This window comes from Aplidium turbinatum, chromosome 3, assembly GCF_918807975.1.
Source record: "Aplidium turbinatum chromosome 3, kaAplTurb1.1, whole genome shotgun sequence".
Taxonomy (NCBI): domain Eukaryota; kingdom Metazoa; phylum Chordata; class Ascidiacea; order Aplousobranchia; family Polyclinidae; genus Aplidium; species Aplidium turbinatum.
Genome location: NC_137474.1, coordinates 38,684,983 through 38,706,785, shown reverse-complemented (window position 1 = coordinate 38,706,785; position 21,803 = coordinate 38,684,983). Strand labels below are relative to the sequence as shown.

At 38.2% G+C, this 21,803-nt stretch overlaps 1 protein-coding gene across 1 annotated transcript; it reads left to right on the top strand.

Annotated features, from left to right (window-relative positions):
• Positions 1-569: 569 nt before the first annotated feature.
• LOC145766788 (sodium/nucleoside cotransporter 1-like) lies at positions 570-20,710 on the top strand. Its single transcript, XM_082578494.1, has 14 exons — positions 570-755; positions 5,735-5,948; positions 6,705-6,894; positions 8,811-8,952; positions 9,294-9,485; positions 9,618-9,759; positions 10,622-10,767; positions 11,829-11,959; positions 12,300-12,468; positions 15,111-15,179; positions 15,727-15,946; positions 16,143-16,241; positions 18,847-18,958; positions 20,587-20,710. Exons 1-14 carry the CDS (start codon positions 615-617, stop codon positions 20,675-20,677), a joined length of 2,058 nt encoding a protein of 685 aa, XP_082434620.1. The 5' UTR covers positions 570-614; the 3' UTR covers positions 20,678-20,710.
• Positions 20,711-21,803: the final 1,093 nt, after the last annotated feature.

The window sequence follows — 21,803 nt, the reverse complement described above, 5'->3', positions numbered from 1 at the left end:
GCTTCACACAGACTGATGCATTGACTCTTATATTTTGAATACATTCTTTGAATAAAATACTTTTCAGCAACGTTCTTCATTAATTAAATGATTTTTATATGAAATGGAATATTACAGGCTAAAAAGCTTATTACTGGTGAAAGTTCAGTTTATCTTCCAAGGCTTAGATCACAATATTAATGTAAACGAGTTTTTAACAAACTAAATTTATAGAGGGGAATTTAAATTTGAATATCGACAAAAAGGGTCTACCGGGTAAAAAAGGTTGGGAACTACTGTTTATGCTATAGAAACATAGTGGGCTGTACGAAATTGCTCTATCTTATCGTAAAAGCTTTAAGTGCGACTATATATGATCAAGAACAAAGCATTTATAGTTGAATAGAGAAAAAGTTTCGTTTTAACTGGGCCTTTTCTTCTACGCGAATGAACAGTGACCACTATAAAAGCCTGAGAGTGGTTGTGTTGAAGAAAAACTTTGAACAACAGTATACATATAAACATCTGAATTCGATGGCATATAATCAGCTGACACTAGAATTATTTTATGCTATAGAAACATAGTTGGCTGTAGGAATTTGCTCTATTTTGTCGTAAAAGCTTTGAGTGCGACTATGGATTATACTTTGAATGGTAATGTTGCTACAGTTACCCAAGATGATGAACGGGTATTGCAAGACGTCAGTCCAAATGTTAGCAGAAAGGAAAAACAAAACAAAGAAACAAATTTGGAAGAAAAACAAACTTTGCTCAAGGTAACAAGAGTTGCATGCCCCAGCCAGCAACTCATCTCTTTTTCGTCAGCAGACGTTGAATCAATATAAAAAAGAGATTAATTTCTGGCAGGGTGATTTATATTTTATAAGGCGAAGGCGTAACAGTTGCCTGTTAAGTCTAACTTTATATAGACTCTACAAATCATGACATGTCGACTGCATGGTAAAGTGATGATAACTCCCACACGTCGCTCAAAAAGACAATCGTTCGACACCAACAGAACGCATGCAGTGAGCGACGCTTATGATGATGCAGTGAGCGACGCTTATGACGTAGATGAATGTGAGCTCGAAATACACAAGGCAATGCCACATATGTCTACACATTGTCCGTTGAAAATTGATAATCGTTTTTGTAGCATGAATTGCTGATGCTTCACAAAAAGTTGTTTGGCGATATACTGCATACTTCAAAAATATAAATACAAACGACTTGTTTTATTCTAATGGTGCGGTTCCTCTGTGGTAGTAGATGAGTCAGTGGCGTAGCTAGGAGGGGGGGGGGGGGGCGGGGGGGCGGCACTTTCAGACAGGACGTTTTTTTTTTTGATAATGCAAAAGTACACGAAAAATAAAAGCAAACAGAATGGCAACGTTCAAAACATAGGGCCGAATTTAGCCAAAGCGCTGCCCTAGGCAGATACGAAAAGTGCCGCCCCCCAAAAAATTTTTTCGGTGGTGCGCTAAGATTTATATTTTCAATTCCTTACAAAAAAGTTATTTGCACTGTTTATTTGAATACATCAATGAATGTCATTGTATAATGAACTAATTGTTTAAAATCGCTTGCGGCGGCTTTTTCTCTTGCAAACAAATCAATAATTTCTTCAAAGTCTGTAGAAACAAGTAAAGATGAGTTAATCCTCAAAAATGTGAGATCATTCATGCTATCATTCATGGTTTACATACTTTAAGCATCAAGGCAAGTACACGAAATAGCCTGCAACTTTTCCATCAACCTAATATTGACTAAAAACATTTTTTCTAGGCTCCTTTAAATTTACTAACAGTGAAACAAACCGAACAAAGATTAATAAAGATTGCACAGACAAACCCTAGTCCTCCATACCAAGCGAGACAGAAAAATAAAACAAGCGCTAAGCAGCACATATTGTTGAAAACCAATCAAACGTGAAGTACTCTAGGGGCGATGACTTGCCATACATGACTTGCCGCACTGTTTATAAATGTGTGCGATGTGATAACATATTTATTAATTCCTATATTCTGTTGTGAATTATTATATTCACGTACAGTATTATCATTTATCAATGTAATATATTCGTATATTTTGCCGCCCCCAATAATTTGCCGCCCTAGACAACTGCCTACTACTAAATCCGGCCCTGTCAAAACATCTTAAATATCTAAAAACGTTTCAAATTTTCATGAATTTTTCTGCCATTATGTTTTTAATGCGTTACAAAATTCCTACTAGCCTTTATTAAGCAGAGGCGGAAACATGCTCTTCAAATTTGGGTAGCCTTGTAAAAGGTTACAAATGGATTATTATAATTCTGCAGCAGTTTTTGTGCTTTTGCATCCAGTATATTACTAAATTATAGTGGTCAGTGGCGTAGCCAAAGGGGGGGGGAGGGTTGGGGGTTTCAACCCCCCCCCCTTTTGAGAAAAACTAAATGGAGAAAACTGAGTCACTCTTTGAATTTTACGAAGCAGATCTGCCGTGTATAAACGCCCTTGCTATTATATCTGAACTGCGTAGGCTATATGTGATATCGATGTCTTTTCAATTCTTCCCAAACCAGCTTGCCAAAAAGTGTTGTAAGTGCATTGCCATTTTGCCCGCAGTAAACGTTTCCAAACATTAATATTTTACTCCGCATTCTGGCTACTCTTCCAGTTAGCCTACCACTTGCACCAATGAAAGATCTTTTTCTGCTCTTCGAAGACTTAAACTTATTTAAGAAATTCAACCTCTGAAAACCGATTAAATGGTTTGGCTTTGGTTAATCTGTATAGAAAATTGGTCCCAACTGTTGAGGATGTCATTAACAAGATGTGTGAAAAGGTTCGTTGACTTCCTTTTTCCCTTTAGTTTCATCAGTATCAATGATTTTTTGCATTCTTATTGCTTGTGTTGATGAATTTTTCATAGCTGTTAGCTGTAAGCATGATTCTACTAATTCGACATGTTAAAGCAATTCTGGTGCTCAGTGACGTTCGGTGGCTTAAACCATTGGGAAAGCAACTTGGAAATATGTTGCAGCAAGGTAGTAGGCACGAGGGGCGTAACCGTCGGGCGAAGCCCGAAGGCGTGTTGCCGAAGGCAACACTTCCAGCGGGGGGTCTGGGGGGCCTCCCCCAGAAAATTTTGAAAAACACTTCCAATTTGGTGCGCTCTGAGAGCATTTCCAAAACAAAATCTTCGGACTTTCCCAGCCCGAGGATAAAGATTCAATCAATCAATCAAACTGGGACTAGTCTAGAATGTTGGCTGCTTTTTTAGACTGAGCACAAAAACTTATTGTCAATGTCATCTGTAAGCATTTACAACATGCATTGGACTGGTGCACTAGTAAAGAGCAAATAATTAGCCTATAAATTAAGCTAGTCCATTCTTGAAGAACACAAGTATGTTTGCTCTGAACTTGTGATGTCAGTCTATTGACCCAAAGAATTTAAAAAACACTTGTGCTGTTTCAGTACTGGTTGGTTACCCTTTGGAATTGCATGTCTTATTGTAGAATCTATGTTTTTTTTGGTAAGAGAACCAGCTTTATTTTCAGCGTACTCAGTAGCCTATAGTTACAAGCCCGAAAATCACTCATGCGTAGAGGCTGTATTCCTTTCGCCTGTTGAGATACGCATTGACGTCACTGGGAAAGCAAGTTTAACCATAACACCAGATAACACATCTGATTGGCTAAGCAGCTGGTGTCGTTTTGCAAAACGATTGAGGATTGGATAAAACGAAGGCGTTTTTCAATGTAAGGTAAGCACTTTTGAAAGTTGATTTCCCTGGAGCTTCAGTGATGGTTTCTGACAAAAGCGTTTGCGTTAATTGGCATTTATAGGCAAGAAATGCGGTTTGGTGAGGACTTAGATACTCACAAGAGTTACGAGTAATTCTAGTCACGAACACAGTAATTTTCAAGTTAAAATAGACTTGATAAAAATAATAAGAAGTTAAACCTAGAATTCAGTCATTATATTTTGCATAGTTTTCGCTCAGGTAAGCACTGCTTTCCTTGCTTTCCCTCACCGATCGTCACTGCTGGTGCTTTATCTTTTAAAATGAGTAAGAACTTGTGTGTCATATTATGCTTCATAATTCGAATGACCTTTCATAATTCATATAGCAGGGTGTGACCGCTCTACAACTGTTCAGTATCCGTGGTATCCAGCTAACTCGTGCAGTCGATGGAAACACCGCAATATCTACAGCTGTGAAAAATTGCACTAACCTTTTATAGCCTATACCCGATTCCAGTGATTCGTTATACAAAACTTGAATATATCAGAAATAAAGTAACTTCTTTGTCTCAAAGCTTTTTGTCTGACACTCATTAAGATGTATGACGTTACATTTTTTAAACTTCGGGTTAACTTTAAAACATAAAAGTTAGTGACTTACCGGAATAATATCGTTTTTTGGATCAACTAAGGAGAAAATTGATAAATAATAAAACTGTAATAATCTCGCAAAAAAAAGCAATCAACCTATGTCTCTAAAAAAAAGTTTGCCTAATTTTAAACGAAACTGCATTAAAAGAGCTAGTTTTGCCAATACCAAACATTCAAATATCTCAGTCAGGAATTAGCAACAAGAAAACATAAAGACTTCAGCTTTATTTTCGAAAAATGCCGAAGAAAACATGATCTTATTCTTTTGCTATGCCACCGGACAGCACCATTTTACAGGAATATTCATACCCACATTTTTGTTGAAAATGCTCTCAGAATGCACCAAATTCAAAGTAATTTTTCAAAATTTTCTGGGGGAGGCCTCCCAGACCCCCCGCCGATAAGTGTCGTCTTGGGCGAGCACACCGTCGGGGTTCACCCGCCGGCCGTCAAAACCTCTCCCTTTCACAATTCCTGGCTACGCTACTGATAATGGTACGTTCGTCTGACTTTACACCGCAAATTGAAAATAGCACGTTGCGTATTGCAATGCTGATAAATAAACGCATTTCATTTTCACATGCTTTTTCTTGAAGGGGCGGCAAAATCTGAATCCGCCCCGAGCGGCACATTCCCTAGCTACGCCACTGAGATGAGTGCACGAGCTTTCGAAACGCAGTTCCCTGGTCATGTGCTATGACGGAACTCAATCCACTGCATAACAATGGCATAAAATGTTAGATTAGTGTTTGGTTGGGACATTTCTCTAATCACTTACAGGTCTCTGTTTAGTTTTTAAACCGATGTTCCGAATACAAGTTTTTCCAACTTGATCGGTGAAACAGTGAAAATTAAACACTTTCTTGAATTAGTTTTTTCTGTCACAACACTTTGTCACAACACAACACAAGACAAAAAAAATTCCACAATCAAAGTCTTAGAAATAGCTCAAAACATTTGACTGTATGGTCTTGTTTGTTTCGGAAGCTGTTTAAAATTTTAAAATTATTGTAGAAATGGCAAAAACTTGCCCTAATCATAATTTGTTAGTTAATTGTGTAGAAGAGTATTTTGAAAATGAAGACAAGCTTTTAAAGTTAACCCTTGGCTGATACAATATTAACAAATTGGCCTCTTTTATTTTGACTAAACGTTTGTAAGAAAGGACATGTTAGTTGAAACGGTATATAATGTGTAAATAGCCTATTGTCGCAAAAATTCAATTCGATTTACTTTTTCTTTGTCGGAAAACAATAGCAATGATAAAATCATAAATATGAACGGGAACAAAACCAACAAAACGATTTGATGTATAGATAACACAGTTCATGTTGTTTTACGATTCTATAATTTCAAGCTGAAGATGTTTTCAGCATGAGGATCAATTTACAATCGATGCTGAAGAAAGGAAACCATTGAACAGCATTGAGCAATTTGAAGTTGAAGTGGATCGTAGAAATGAAGGAAATAACCAAACGAACTGGTTCCTGTTTCAAATTCCCAACCATGGAATTGACATTTGCAAGAAATGGTATTCCCGTAACCGTACCTTATGCGCGAAAATAGCTGCTGCTTTGTTGTTCAGTGGTAGGTAACTATAAACCTATGCAGAAAAGTTGCCTTTTCTTTCTTTTTAACATCGCAAAGCGTTAAAGGATGCAAAAAGTTTGACTGTTGCTTGGTGGGCACCATTGCCTACATAGGGAATAATACTCACAAAATACGTTTCAAAACTTTGGAAGACAATCAACATTTATACACTTCATGAATGAGAGTACTTGTTGCTTGTATGAGATATATTTTGGAATAATGACTGAAAAGAAGGAATGAGAAAATACTTTTATCGTTTTTTGTCGCACCGAAACAACTTTTGAGTTAATTTAAATTAAAATTCAACATTGTATGGTCCATAAGAAATGCCAACACTACATTCAAAGCTTAGTTTTATAACTATGATAAAACTCATACGGAAAGTACATGCAAACATATTCAAATACTATGTTTAAAAATTGAAGCTTTCTATTGCAGATGCATGGCCGAGTGGTGAAAGCGTTGTGCGGCACTCAAAAGAGCGCTGGTTCGACACCACTCATGAGCATGCGACTGTGTCTTTGGCAGGACACTAGAAGGCATGCCTGAAAGTGAACACAAAGACTGGTTTAAATCTTTAACCACAGGGCGTGAGCCTGAATACCAAAAAAAAATGTTGGTTCTTGCAGGTCAACAAACTGTCTAAAACCAGTTTCTAGAAAAGTTTTGGACCAATTTATTGTGTAAATTGCATTTCCTTAACGTACTGTAGATAACACAATTTGTTCACTTTAATATTTGTTTGATTTTCAGGGTTTACAGCGTACATGACAGTTGCTTTGATATTGAACTTCAACCAGGCTATCCCATTGCTCATCACATGGTCCGTCTTTGTTGGGTATATACTTTGTGCTTTCATACGTGATCAGTTTGGAAGAGATATTTTAGCGTTTTTCAAACAAGAAATTGACCTAATAAAGCGGAACGCTTTCTGGTTGAAATGGTAAGAATATTTTCTTTAAGCTTATTATTGAAAAATTTCTAGACCCTTGTCAGTAAATTAGTATGTTTTTACATTGATCTAACGACTTCTTCTTCTTAAATTGCCTTGCCTGAACCAGGCATCAACGGCCTCAAATATATAATTTTAGACCAAATATTCCTATTATATGTTGCATGGATGATTGCTTCTGTGTTGTCGTTAAATTGTTTCAGATGAGTTTGTCTTTGCCAGATGCCCGCTTTCCAAACCTTTTACCAGAGAGAGACGTTCTAGTTTTTGCTTTCTTATTACATGGCCGAGAAATTTATTTTGTCTCGTTTTCATATTTTTAACAGAGATCTGGTTTGGTTTACTTGGTGTAAAACTTCTTTATTTGTCTTCTTTGCGAGCCATGAATTACGTTGCATTCTACGGAAGCACCACATTTCAAAAGCATCAACTTTTTCAGCCATTTTTGTTGAAATATTCCAGGTTTCAGAGTTGTAATAAACAACAGTATAAATATAGCAGTATAATTGTTCCATTAAATCGTAAACTACAAATCGGAGTTTCTGCTTCTTCTCTCTTTGTTATGACCATTGTTTCTGTTTTCTTTTCATTTAATTCCATTCCACACGTCTTGCTATTCGTACAAACAATATCTAAGACGTTCTGCAGTTCTACGTCCGAGTCAGCTATGAAAACGGTTTTGAAATATCAGAATACAGTCCATTTGATTTCTCGTATGATTATCAGGACTCTTCCAAGTCCAAAAACTTTCAAATCTTTTCATAAACCAGGTGTTGGCAATGTATAAGTTTTGTTCGTGACGCCACTCAATCAGTGTTGTGCTTCTTTCATTCATGAATTCTAAATCGTTGTTTCCAGTTGTTCTTCCATGAGCAATATTTCTGAGCTTAGCATTAAAGTTATCCATTATAATTGGTATTCCGTTTTGTTTATAGTCTTGTAGAGCTCTTTCAATGTCCCCGTAAAATGTAATTTCTTCATCACAAGCTGTACTTGTTGGCGCATATACTTGTATGAGACTAATTCGTGTTGCAAGTTCTTTAGTTTTACTAGAAGAACACGGTCTGAAACCGCACTCAGACAAATTAGCGCAAATTTTGGGGTGTAGTATTATTCCAACTCCATTAGAGTGTTTTTGATTTCCTGAGTAATTACATTGTAACCAGTCTTCTTTATTTGCCTACTATCGTTCCAACGCATTTCAGTCAAACCAAGAACGCTAATCGTCAATCTCTTCATTTCTTTTTATGATATTATCAAGTTTTCCTTTTTGGTAAAGTGTTCTGACGTTTCATGTTCAATTGTTTTGTTTTTCCATTTTTTTTTCTTTGTTTCTTTTTCTTTTGTTACTGTGTTGTTTGTGGGGCAGTAGCATTGTGATGATCTGGTCCAGCCTGCCCACAAACTGGAGTCCTACCCAGCGAGGAACCTCCCAAAGGGATTGTTTTCTTTACGCTGTTCTTGTTATACTTTATCTTTGTAATTTTCATGTGGTATGTTGAGCCATGATTTGACTAGCACAGGCCATTGCTAGTGCTAAAGCTCCTTTGGCCTATTAGGGCTTTGTCCCATCGCTTTCCGATCCTTAGTAGCCTATACGAGAAAGTAAAATTGATATTCAAGAATCAGAAGTCCCCCATTATAATCTAACGACTGCAGACGTTAAAACAGTCTAAAAACTGACTGATTTAACGACTGGCATCTATAAAAAATGCATCCAACATCTTAGACAAAAGGATCCGGGGGGACCTTTCTAAGTTACCTTTCTAAGTGGCTCAAGCATCTTTCTAAGCACCTTTTCAAATTATTATCCTCTCAACGGCTCTGAATGCAACAAATCACTATCTATAGCAATGGATCACATGTTTCTAAATATAAGACTTCGCCAACTATTGCATATTTAACAGGATTTTCATTGCACTTCTTGTTATTGGGTTGGCAGTTTGGATTGCACTGGATACCTCAAAGCGACCGAATCAACTTATTTCCGGAGCAGGATATTTGATATTCTTGTTCTGTCTCTTTCTTTCTTCCACCCATCCTTTCAAGGTATAGGCAAAAACAATCATTCCACTGCTTTGTTCCACTAGTTTATCCGAACTACATAGTTTGACAGTTATTTTAGTCCACTGCAATAGTCAATATTTTTATTTAACGTTATTTTCTCGTTTATTGACACACGATATCACTTAATCAAAATAAAGGGCTTCAAACATGTCTCATAATCTAAAATTGTCTCTCATTTCAGTGTTTAGATTTTTCAGTTGCTTTTTGTCGTTCTAAGCTAAGCGGTTTTTGTAAACAAATATATCAAGGTTTTACTTTACTTTGACATAACGATTTTTAGGTTAACGCATTGTCTTACTTTCGTATTAATGTGCGCAACCCAGGTGAAATGGAGGTCGGTCCTATGGGGATTGTTCATTCAGATATGTTTTGCCCTAATCATCTTAAGAACAACAGTTGGATTTAAAACGTTTGATTGGCTTGGATCATTGGTCCGACAATTCATGGAGTTTACGAACGTTGGAGAAACCTTTGTGTTTGGGAAAGGATACGAAGAACATTTCTTTGCGTTTAAGGTAATTTTGAAAATATAATTTATTATGTATTTAATTGGATGAAATCTATTTTATTAGTCCAAACCGAAGACATAATGAACTCACTAAATCCCCGGTCCAAGCTAAAGCAATTGCCACTTGTTGAGATTTTAGGTTCTTCCAATGGTAATATACTTCAGTGCCTTTGTTTCTGTGATGTATTATCTTGGAGTTGTACAATGGATACTTCTCAAGATTTCATGGTTGATACAAATTACTCTTGGAACATCAGCGCCTGAAACAATGGTGGCAGCAGGTAAGCAATGGCTGTCGATTAGTTATTGAATTTGAGTGAAAGCTTTATATTAAAAAGTTAATATAGCCTAGAAGAGCATAAAGCAATTTTAGGTAACACAATAATAAATCGTGAAGAAAGGGGCGTTCTTCCCGGCTATCAGCACAAGGCTGAGCACTCACTAGTACAGCGAGCAGCTGCGATTCGCCAACCATAACGGTGTAGCTTCCACGCTAGCCATTCAGACCATCCAATCAACAATAGGTTTCTCGGCAGCCGATTTGTGGCAGAATACGGTGCGATACTGATGAGCCCAGCCTCATGGGCGATCGCTGTCAATTCTTGCTACAAATCGGCTGCCGAGAAACATATTGTTGATTGGATGGTCTGAATGGCTAGCGTGGAAGCTACACCGTTATGGTTGGCGAATCGCAGCTGCTCGCTGTACTAGTGAGTGCTCAGCCTTGTGCTGATAGCCGGGAAGAACGCCCCTTTCTTCACAATGTCCTCTGCCCTGGCGCCTGCTGGTTTTGTTGGCTCTTTCTTTGTTTCCACAAAGATAAGAGTTAAACTGACTGGTAAAGCGGTGGTCGAATAAATTTGTGGCAGAATACGGTGCAATACTGATGAGCCCAGCCTCATGGGCGAAACACGTGTCTATCGCTGTCAATTCTTGCTACAAATCGGCTGCCGAGAAACAATAATAAATCCTTTACTCGAAACTCTTTTTATTGTTTTGAACGTTAAAACATTAATCATGTTAATAAACTTAGATATCATAATCCCATCATCAATTTCTTGTTTTTAATTCTGGCGATTTTGTTGAAATTGCTAAAGTAAAGCCAGAACAGAAAGTTATCAGATGACAAAAAACATTTTGCAGGAAACATATTCATCGGTCAAACCGAAGCTCCTCTTTTGATCAAACCGTTCATAGAAGATCTCACGTCATCGGAATTATTCGCAGTCATGGTTTGTGGGTTCGCAACTGTGGCTGGGTCAACACTGGGAGCTTATCTAAGTTTTGGTGTAAGTTTGCAGTTCAAAAAATACCTTGTAGGCTACTCAGTATAAAAACAAAGTTCATGAACGATATTAATGTTTCATAAGTTGCTCATTCTTTACAACCTTTACGGTATTACACGGTCACATTGACAGCTTATTCAAGCTTTGGTGTAAGTTTGCAGTTTCGAAAACATACCTTGTGTTCAGTGCTGGATTCTTAAGGATTCCTAACCAGGGATGCACGCATCACTAGGGGGCTGACACCTGTTTTCTGAAAATTCTTGAATGTTAAATCATTAAGGTTAGGTCTATGATGAAGTAAGAAGATATGGTTAGTTACTGGGATTTTACCTGATATTTTGAAATGTAATTGCTCGCTGAGGTGGTGAGTACTTAGCCTTGTGCTGATGGCCAGGAAGAACGCTCCCTTCTTCACAAATTTAAAATGTAGTTAACTATTATCTTCAGCCATTCTACTGTAAAGGAGATGCTAAAACAGGTTGGTGCTTTCATTGTGGTACCGACATACAAAAAAAGGTAATAACAACTGGTTTAAATTATCGTAAAAACAAACGCGTATAGCACACAGGGCTTGCTTCTTTTGATTTACTACTGTATTGTAAACTTTTGAGTTGGCTAAATCTAAAAAGGATTGAAAAAATTGTTTCGTTTAACCACTTGCGGACGGAATTGTTTACCGACAGCGATGTCGCTCAGACGGGAATAAATTTAACATTTTTGGTGTTTCCCCTAAAGAACAAGACATCGTGTTTCCAAAAATAATTTAAACATTTGAATTTTCGAAAGACGTATATATCTGCCATCCGTCTTTTCGTCATGTACCAAAATGCGTAAATATGCGTCCGCCGTTATTTCGTCATGTACCAAAATGCGTAAATATACGTCCGCCGTCTTCCAGCAACACTTTTTCTTTGCGTACAAGTACGTTATCCGAGCTGAAGTGGTTAAAAACTTGCAGCAAGAAAAAAGGTTCAAAACTCACAAAAACATTGTGCTCATTGTGTTGCAATATCCTTGTATAACAAAGCAAAATATTTCCAGCGTTTACATTTCTCTTCTCATAGATTGACGCTATATATCTCATCACGGCATGCGTCATGTCCTCTCCTTGTGCATTAGCAGTGGCAAAACTAGTAATGCCAGAGACTCAACAGTCGAAATTTACGACCACTAGCCAACTTGCCATCGAAAAGGGGTACGTGCTTTGTTGTGCATTGGTTATATAATGCTTAGCAACTGTAAGCCTATTGGTAACTAAGGTTACACATCTTTGACTTTTAGAGCTTTATTTAATTTTCTTTGATTAAATGCTTCTCGTAAGATGCAGTCATGTGATAAAACATTTAAATCGTTGAAAAAATTGAAAAATTTGCGACTGGAAATTTGTAGTTTTGCATTCCGACATCATAAAAAAAAAACGATTTACAAGGAGCCGTTCTAATTACGAGTAAAATGTTCCTATTTTAAGTTCTGTACCACCAATCAACTCTTCAAGTATAGTATCTGGTTTCTGAATGATCTCTATCTTGTTTCAGTAAAGAAAGAAACATGATTGACGCAGCAGCGCAAGGTGCATCTGTTGCTGTATTGTTAGCACTAAACATTGGAGCTAATTTAATCGTCTTTCTTTCCTTGTTGGCTTTGTTGAACGCCATATTGGGTTGGTTTGGAGGTTTGGTAAATTTTCCACAATTTAGCTTCGAGGTAAGTATCTGCACTCAATTTTGAAACCGTTTGATTAGGCTACACGCTTTTTGTTTTAAACACACGCTGTGATGTTGCCAGTGTTTAGAAATTATTGTCTAAATGACAAAAGTGCTTTGCCCAGAAAATGTGTTTGAAAGTTGTTTTAGGTCTATCAGTGAAAGGCTGAAACAGCATATTACACCAAGATCCTCGAAAGACTGATCTATGCCCGCGTCAACCCAATCATCGACCCGCTCCTTCCAAAAGAGCAAGCTGGGTTTCGGCGCGGAAAATCTACCGCAGATCAGGTCACACTCTTAACCCAAGACATCGAGGATTGCTTTTAGGCAAAAAAGAAGGCCGCGCTGTCTTTCTGGATCTCACAGCTGTCTATGACACCGTATGGCATCGCGGCCTTACTTGCAAGCTGCTTCGACTGCTTCCTGATCGACATTATGGTTCATATGATTATGGAACTTGTCAGCAATTAAAGCTTCACCCTCACCATAAGTAGCTCACGGCGAAGCAGACTGAGACGCCAGAAAAACGGCGTCCCACAGGGATCAGTCCTGGCTCCACTTCTTTTCAACATCTACACCAACGACCTGCCAAATACGGTCTCTGCAAAATACGCTTATGCGGACGACCTGGCAATTCTCTACTCCACAAAGTCGTGGGAAAATCTAGAAAACACCTTGAGCCAAGACATAAAAACTCTCCAAGCCTATTTCCAGAACTGGCGACTGAAACTCAGCGAAACCAAAATTGTGGCAGCAGCTTTCCACCTCCATAATCGGGAAGCTGATCGTGAAATACACGTCCAGAACAAAGGAAAATTTCTGTTTTTTCTGCCCCAAACCAAGATATCTTGGGGTAACACTGGACAGATCGCTCACTTACTGTAGGCACTTACAAGCAGATTTCTAATAAACCACGAACCAATCAGAAGCTACGCTGTTTATGACGTTATCAAGGTTGCGTTTGGGAAGAATAAAGGAAAAACGCAAATTCTGGCTAATTTAAATCATCGCTTTGCCATCGGTTGACTTGGCGCATTAGGTTAGGGCGGTGGTAGTCATTACTTTGACGTGGGTTTGATTCCCACCTCTGTTATAGCTTTTTTTTCTTTTGTAATTACCAAACAAAGTTCAAAGTAATAATTAATTCTCTAATAAAAGTAATTTGCGTTCTTCTGGTGACTATTTACTAGGTTACCTCCTGATGTTAAAGATGATAACTAGCTTTTGTATTTCCGACGTTTCGTCAGTCAGCACGACTGACTTTATCAAGGTGGCTAATAAAGTCAGTCGTGCTGACTGACGAAACGTCGGAAATACAAAAGCTAGTTATCATCTTTAACATCAGGAGGTAACCTAGTAAATAGTCACCAGAAGAACGCAAATTACTTTTATTATAAAATGCCTGGTGAACAGTCTCTCTCTGTTTTTAATTAATTCTCTGGTTGAATGCTGGAATGGTCACAATTGGACAAATAACGTAGCATCTGATTGGTTCGTGGTTGGATTGAGCAGAAGTCCATGGATTGGATATCTGCATGTTAAAGTGCCTTCCCTCACTTACTGCCACCATTTGGTGTCACTGCGCAAGAAACTCACATCCCGCACTGCGCTACACAAGCGCCTGGCAGGCTCTAGCTGGGGGGCGAGAGCTGATACTTTGCGTATAGCAGCCTTAGCCCTTGTCTACTCTTCAGCAGAGTACTGTGTACCTATTTGGTGCCGCAGTGCTCACTGCCATAACATCGACACTGCCATAAACATTGGACAATCTCCCCATTCTTGCTGGCATCCAACCCGATGAGCTTCGTCGCGAAGAAGCCACTTTGTCCCTCGGTCGACGGGCACTGGAGCCTAACCACCTTCTCCACCACAAGATCTCTGCTCTCCCAAACGAGCACCCGCTTCGACTGAAATCAGGACACCCATTTGTGCCAGCCGCTCAACTTCTTATCTACGAAGCTGATGTACAGGACATCTCTGCGGCTGCTTGGGCGGACCATAAATGGAGTTCTGAATGGAAGTCAAGTACCACCACACTCCATTCGTTCATCCCCGACGACGACACACGCTGCATCGGTATAACACTACCAAGACAGGCATGGGTGCACCTCAGCCGTCTCCGTACGGACGTTGGGCTTTTCTGCTCAACCATGCACCAATGGGGAATGGCCTCTTCCTCCTCCTGTGAATGTGGTGCTGATGAACAGACCACAGACCACATCATCAATGACTGCTCCATCTTCAAGCCACTTAACGGAGTGGAAGGTCTGCATGTCATGGATGATGAAACCAAAGACTGGCTGCTCTTTAGCAGCCTTCCAGTGTATTCCGGAAACATCGTGGAATCTTGGGTGATAAAAGGATAGACCCTCAGCCCCAGAGGCTCACACGACGACGACGAGCATATTACTGTGAGGCAAGATATAACTTTTTGACTGCATGAGTGCTCCCTCATGTAGCAGATGGAATCTAAACTACTTAGTTAATAGATGTAAACGTTATTTAAGAAACTACTTTTCTTGTCAACTCAGTAGAGAATGAACAGCTAATAATTTTTTGTAATTGGATCTAGAGTATAAGGTTACGCTATGCCAATGTCGATAAAATAGATAAGCAATTTATATTATGATTTCTTTTTAGTTGGTTTGTTCCTACGTATTTATACCAATAACCTTCCTCATGGGCATTGAATGGGAAGATTGCTTTAAGGTAAGCTTGACTTGTGTTGAGAATGTTTAAAATTGATTGTTGCTAGTTAAATTAGGCTAAATGTTTTCACGTTGGAATATCTTCTTGCGTTTGAGATCGCCTCAGGTAACATTGGAAGATCCAGGCACAGTCGCCAATGCGTCCATCGAGCGTTGTAAGGCCCACGTATCCACCATGGGATCGGTATATAAGACATTGATAGATAATGAGTTGAAAGTCGGTTCGGTTTGAAAGTCTGAGCCACACGCACAACATGTTGTCGGCGAGACTCTATTGGAACCTATTGCTGTTAAAACGGCACACCTTTATTTGTAAACGACTGAGCTTCATCCACTCCTTTCGTAGTAGTTCTACTCCGGGTGGAGCTTCGATACTAGGAAGGATTGTGAATTGATTTGGTCTCCCATTTTCTTACTATGTAGTGCTCTAAAATGCGAAAACTTTGAAGTTGTAGTTATAGATAGCTGCAGCATTATTTGAGAATAACTTCATCTAACTACATTTAAACAAGTTTTGTACAAAATAGTCTCGTATTTATTTGTTTCAGTCTGCTGAATTGCTTGGTGTTGGAATCTTTATCAATGAATTTGCAGCCTATGAATCATTGGCAGAAATGATTAAAGCAAGAGACGCCGGGTCCAAACCAAGAATTGATCCAATGTCAGGGTCAGTTGCTTGGATAAGTGAGAGATCTGAAGCTATCATGACCTACGCCTTGTGTGGATTTGCTAACGTTGGATCCATTGGAATTGTGCTTGGAGGACTTGGTAAGAAGACGCAGTCTATGCGGTCAACAATCCAAACTGATTAGCAATCCAAACAGGAGCCTACTTTTTTCTAAACCTATTTGGATAGATTGAAAATCTCTCTAAAAGTTACTATAGTACTTACTGAAGGCTTTTTCCAAATAAATAAACCGGATATCTGTAGACTAGCCAAACAGTGACAAAATACGCTTTGCAGGAAGTCTGGCTCCAAACAGACGAAGCGAAATGGCAGATATAGTTGTGAAAGCCGTCTTGGTTGGAACTGCTGTAAATGTTTTGAATGCGTGTGTAGCGGGTAAGTCAGTTACTTGGCATTTCAAAAGTGCATGAAGTTTATCTATGACGGTAAAAACGCATAAGCGTACAGGCCTGAAGCTGCATTAACCTGTTCTATAATAGGTTGCAGTAGCCTTTTTTGAGATAAGCTGGCACCTCTAAACATCGTGTAATGTATGTAGCCTAAGCAAGTGCAACTAACAATAGCTTTTGTTTGAATGAAGATGTGTATTGCTTCACAACTGCAAAATAAAAAATCATTGCTCTGATCGATATAACCTTGAGCACTAACTTACCACCTCAATGAAACAAGTCGAAAATTATATCAAAATATAGAACAGTCGTATATTTCGCAAAAGGCTAAGTCATAGTCAGAGCTAATTGTGTATGAGACTTAATGCAGATTCCTGTTGATGTCAAGTTATTGTTGAAAACCTAAATGATGTGCCAAAGTTGCAAAACCATTTATTTTTCTTAAATACAAAGAAGTCGTAAAGTCAGCATATGTTTTTACAAATAATAAGTTTTCTAAAACCAACGCAAGATGAAGTAGAAGGCCTCCTCCCTCGTTGTTTGCTTAGTCATCGATTTAATTGAGTGTCTCACAACCAATTTACTTTTTGCAATAAATCTCGGCTCATCGCTCAATTGTTAGATGTGGAACTTTGAAAGTTATTGGTACGTTTTAGTCGCTGTAATTAATGTGTCTGCCTGAAGTAGTAATTTAGGCTCAAACTCCAAAACACAAGTCCATCACGATAGCTCAGTTGGTTAGCGCGTGTCACGATTCTTTCTATCTCTTAGCAGAAACGAGACTTGGAAAAGATTAATGACGTAGTTTAATGGGATTTCACCGAAAAGCAGTCAATTAAATGGTCGAATAGTTCTACTAGTGAGATGACAAATGAAAGTTCTTGAAGGACTTTAACAAATGGTTCAACACTTTCATAAATAATCAAAGCAACAGTGAACAGCAATAGATTCCAACGCTTGGAACTCTTATAATCGACTTTAACGTAATTCACTCACAACTTCTTATATAACTCTAACCTCGATCACAATTTATAATAGCACCAAATCTCAACTTCAATCCAACACTCAGTCAACAATAATCTCACTATAACCTCTACCTCTATATTACCATCTACAATTACAACAGGGTTGTCAGACAGCTTTTGAGAAAAAGAGCCAAACAATGTCGAAAAAAAGGCCAAACTGGGTAAAAAAGAGCCAAATTGCTCAATAATGTTAATAACGTTGCTAATAAAACATAATAACGTTAACAACGTCATTAACGTTACAACATTACAACAACACAGTCTACATTCTATAAGAACAATTCCAAATCTTTATCTTCTACAGTGTTTCCACTCGAATCTTTGGCATTGGCATGAACATTGTCAGCTAAACACTGTCTAAAAAATCGTAATAACACTTTTCAGTCTCAATTTCCGAAAGACATTTATTTAAATAGCTAGTTTGATGGTATGTGCCAACTGCTTTCAAAAAGAGCCAAATATTGAAAACAAAGGGCCAAGAGGCCAAACAATTTTTTTGGGGGCCAACTACCTCTAAAAAGGGCCAATCTGGCAAGCCTGAATTACAATACTTTACGCAAATTACGCCTCTATTTATAGCAGGTTTGTTTGGTCTATTAACCTCGAGAAGGTGCGATAATGTCACATCATGAGAACTCATTGTTCTGGTCAAGTTTTACTACACGTAAATATCTTTGTGACGTCTTAAAACCTACACCTGGCAAGCAAGCTTGAAAAGTTTCCAGACTTGCACATACGCTGAATGTTCTAGAAATACGTCACATAATGAAGAATTCGTAATCAAAGGTCACTATAGGACAGTAACCGACAATAACTTATCGTATAAAAAATTTTACATTTAAGACAGTACGCTCGGTTAAGACATGATGTGGCTTGTCGTGAAGCTTCGCATATTGATTGCAACAGCGAGTGACTTTGTGAACGAAGAAGCTTCAAGCGGCGCTAGATTGACTCTCGTGGTGTGCGCTTGAGCAACGCATAATAAAGACTGCTCTTCATTCGGCGGCACCTAGTGGATGGAATAATTCCTCGACAATAACATTTTAACAATTGGAAACTTCACCCGGTTAATCTGCATACCCGGCCGTCTGTCCAAAGCCTCTACAAGTATGCGAAACCACCAGAAATAGCCTACCAAAGCTTTGTCAGTTCAAAGAGCAAGATTCAAAACCAAAAACCAAGTTTGAAACCAATCAGAACTACTTAACCTAACGTATTTTTAATTTTAATATCTATTTTTTGAAGGGAAAACAATTTTTGAAGCAGTTTTCATCGGCTTAAACATTTCCAAATAAGCATGACATCACTGATTAATGTAGCATTCCAAAGTAAATGTGCGGATCTAGCTGAAAGAATTTAAGCACTAAATTGATTTAGATTTAATGCGTTGTTGTAAATAATGTTGAGTAGTCTAATATAGAATACAAAATAATACTTTTGTGGATTAGATTGTGCGGTATCAAACATCCAGTTCAAAGTAAAACGTATCTTTTTGAAGCAAAGGGCTCTTACGCATATAGTTTTGTACTCTATATCAATTCCTTTTCTATACTACATACTGCACAGGGTTTTTGTACGAGCCACGATCTATCGTCTGTGACAACATGTTGGCGACTACAAACTGGACATATTCGGTTCCATCCAGATTGTATGAATGTTGCTACACTGCTATGGACAGGTAGATGGTTTAATGCTGTTGGTTAAATTATTGAGTTTTAATTTTTACAGTAGAAAAGAATCTAAAAACTCAGCCCCAATGGCGATTTTCTGGTATGTTTTCCCGAAATAACTGTTTTCTGCACTTACTTTGACTCATGTTAAGTCTATTAGATAAAAGTTATTTTCAGCTTAGAATGCCACTTAAAATATTAATTTGATTGCAGCGTAATCCACATTGAGCACAACGATGGATAATAATAGTAATAATGCATTTATATAGTGCTGTGTCTATCGCAAACATGTCTTGGTCTCAGCGCTTTACATAGCAGACAGTGTCAGTGCAGCCGCATAAAAACGCAGCCAAGTACATTATTGATTGATGGAATCTTTATCCTCATACTGGGAAAGCTTCCTGCAGAGCTTAATCCTGGAAGATTCGCATACTTCTAGAGGTTTTGAATCGCTGACGCAGCCTCAGTTACCGACATTGACATGGTGAAGTTTCCGATTGTTGAAGTATTGTTGCCGGGGAATTATTCCATCCATTAGATGCTGCTGAAAGGAAAGCAGTCCTCAACGTGCGTTGCTCAAGCGCACACCCCGAAAGTCGAACCAGCGCCGCTTAATCTTGAAACTTGATCAATGACAAAATTGCATCTCAAAGTGATAAAAATTCAGCATTTTGGTCGTCGATGCTGGGGCAGTAAACCTCAAGCTTCGAACATGCTTTTACATCGGAAAGTTCTGGGTACTTCCCACTTACAATATTATTCAAAACTAGCCAGAAGAAAAATTACAAAAAAAAAACTATGTTAAAACGGAAACAGAGCAGAAGATGCACCCTCAAACTGATGAAATTTTGCACACGTAATTTTTTATGCATGTGCCACTTTTTAAGACTAGCCGTTTTTGAATTTCGAAAAAAAGTCAAAAACGACCCACCCTGGTAGACACGTCATTTGCAGCGACTAAAACAAACCGGACCAATAAAATAATCAACGTTTTCAAAGTTCCGCATCTAACAATTGAGCGACGAGCCAAGATTTACCCTGATTTTATTCTTTTGCTGAATGCCAAACAGGAACAAGATTTCGTATCACTTTTAAAATGTCTTTGGTACGACGAGACAGGGTAGCGTCATATCGAAAGGCTAAGCCATTGACTGCTTTTCAGAAAAATTACCAGATCGATAAACTGAGACAGGTCTTTTGAGATTGATAACAAAACTTTCATGACAAAGATTAGATTTAGGACGTGACGTTAAATCTTGGAGGCCAGACTTACACTCTACGATAGTTTCAGACATTCAGTGTGTTGTCGAGTGGACTTGTAGGTACGATAACATTAACCTTAATTACACTGCTTTATCTATATTCCTAAAGCAAAAGATCAAACGTATGATCTGAGAACTTTGTCTTTCAGCAGAACAGAACGAAGTTTGACTTTGGCGTAGGTATGCTATGTTAATTAGACTGGTAGCCTACTAACATGTGAATTTTGAAACTTGGTATACTGCACAAGCTAAATTTCGGGTTTGCGTAATTCAAGGTGATGGATGCCTTCAGATAAAAAAAAGATTACGGTCATAAACTGGTTTAAAAGCGTTCAATGACAACTAAACAATTTAACTTATTTATTCTTTTACAGATTGGATAATTCCAGTGTCCTGTGCAATTGTTGCAACTACAATTGGAATGAGACAAAGTTCTATTTGAATTGCTCGATGACCACTTGCTAGAAACGAGCATAAAAGACCAGGATGTGGCTTACACTGCTTGAAAGATGTTGATATGCATGAATTGCACGGGCCAACAAAAAATAAAAAATAATTTGTGTCTGCAATGTTAGATGTGATTTCGGTTATATTGAGGCTGCTGATTTAAAAAATCACATCAGATTTCACCCATCACATCAGGTTTTTGAGATTTTAGCGTGATAAGTTTTCTTATATTATTGGCTTTTTGCCCGATTTTTTCTTACTGTTATCGCTTTATAAAGACCGTATGAGCCAATAGTGTTTGAAAATTTATCACAAACATAGGCAGGATTTTATCTTGTAACATTTGGAAGTGTATGATGACATCATGACCATTGGAGTGACCGACCAATGTTCAGAACGTACATTAGTCAGAAGGCTTCCTAGCTAGATGGTCCACTGGTCAAGAAAGTCATCTAGACCTTCTTACTATAGTGGACCCTCTGGCTAGTGGACCATCTGTCTATGGTAGATCATCAAACTAATGTACCTTCTGAGAACTGTCCATAAACCACCCCTTACAGGCAAGGTTATATTCACTCTCGCCTGCATGTTTAGTACCATTCCACTTTTTGATATATAACATTGGTTTTATCTTTTTCGTTTTATGAAGGGTCCACCATAGCTACTGCTGAACGTGGAGATTTAAGCTTATGAGAAACTTGTCTATACTGTAACTCATTCTTATTCGAATTTTCAGATATTCAGATTTTTTCATATTAGCAAGGTGATAATTCTGTTTGTGCTGCACATAAGTAGCAGGATGGCATCTGCAAGGAGAAAGTATAAAAATGACCCTGATGTTTTTTGTTACATATGTGGCAGCTATACTGTTCCTAACCAAAGGCAAACCATAACAAATTTTGTGAAACAAGCACATCTTGCATACTTTAAAATTTGCCCGGGTGATCACGACAAATCATGAGCTCTACATCCTGCATGTAAAGCTTGTGTGGTAAACCTAAGACGATAGATCAATGGAAATCCAAAATCCATTCACAACATTCAACATCATGCAAGCGAAAGTTTGTCTCAGAGTAACGTTTCCCAAATGTGCATGTGAATTTCCTTATTCTGTACAATTAAACGTATTTTTATGTGTCTATTC

Coding starts and splice junctions, on each gene's coding strand:
- LOC145766788 (XM_082578494.1), top strand. CDS start 615: ATGGATTATACTTTGAATGGTAATGTTGCTACAGTTACCCAAGATGAT. Junction 8,953..9,293: donor CTTCCACCCATCCTTTCAAG/GTATAGGCAAAA, acceptor TGCGCAACCCAG/GTGAAATGGAGGTCGGTCCT. Junction 16,242..18,846: donor TTTGAATGCGTGTGTAGCGG/GTAAGTCAGTTA, acceptor CATACTGCACAG/GGTTTTTGTACGAGCCACGA.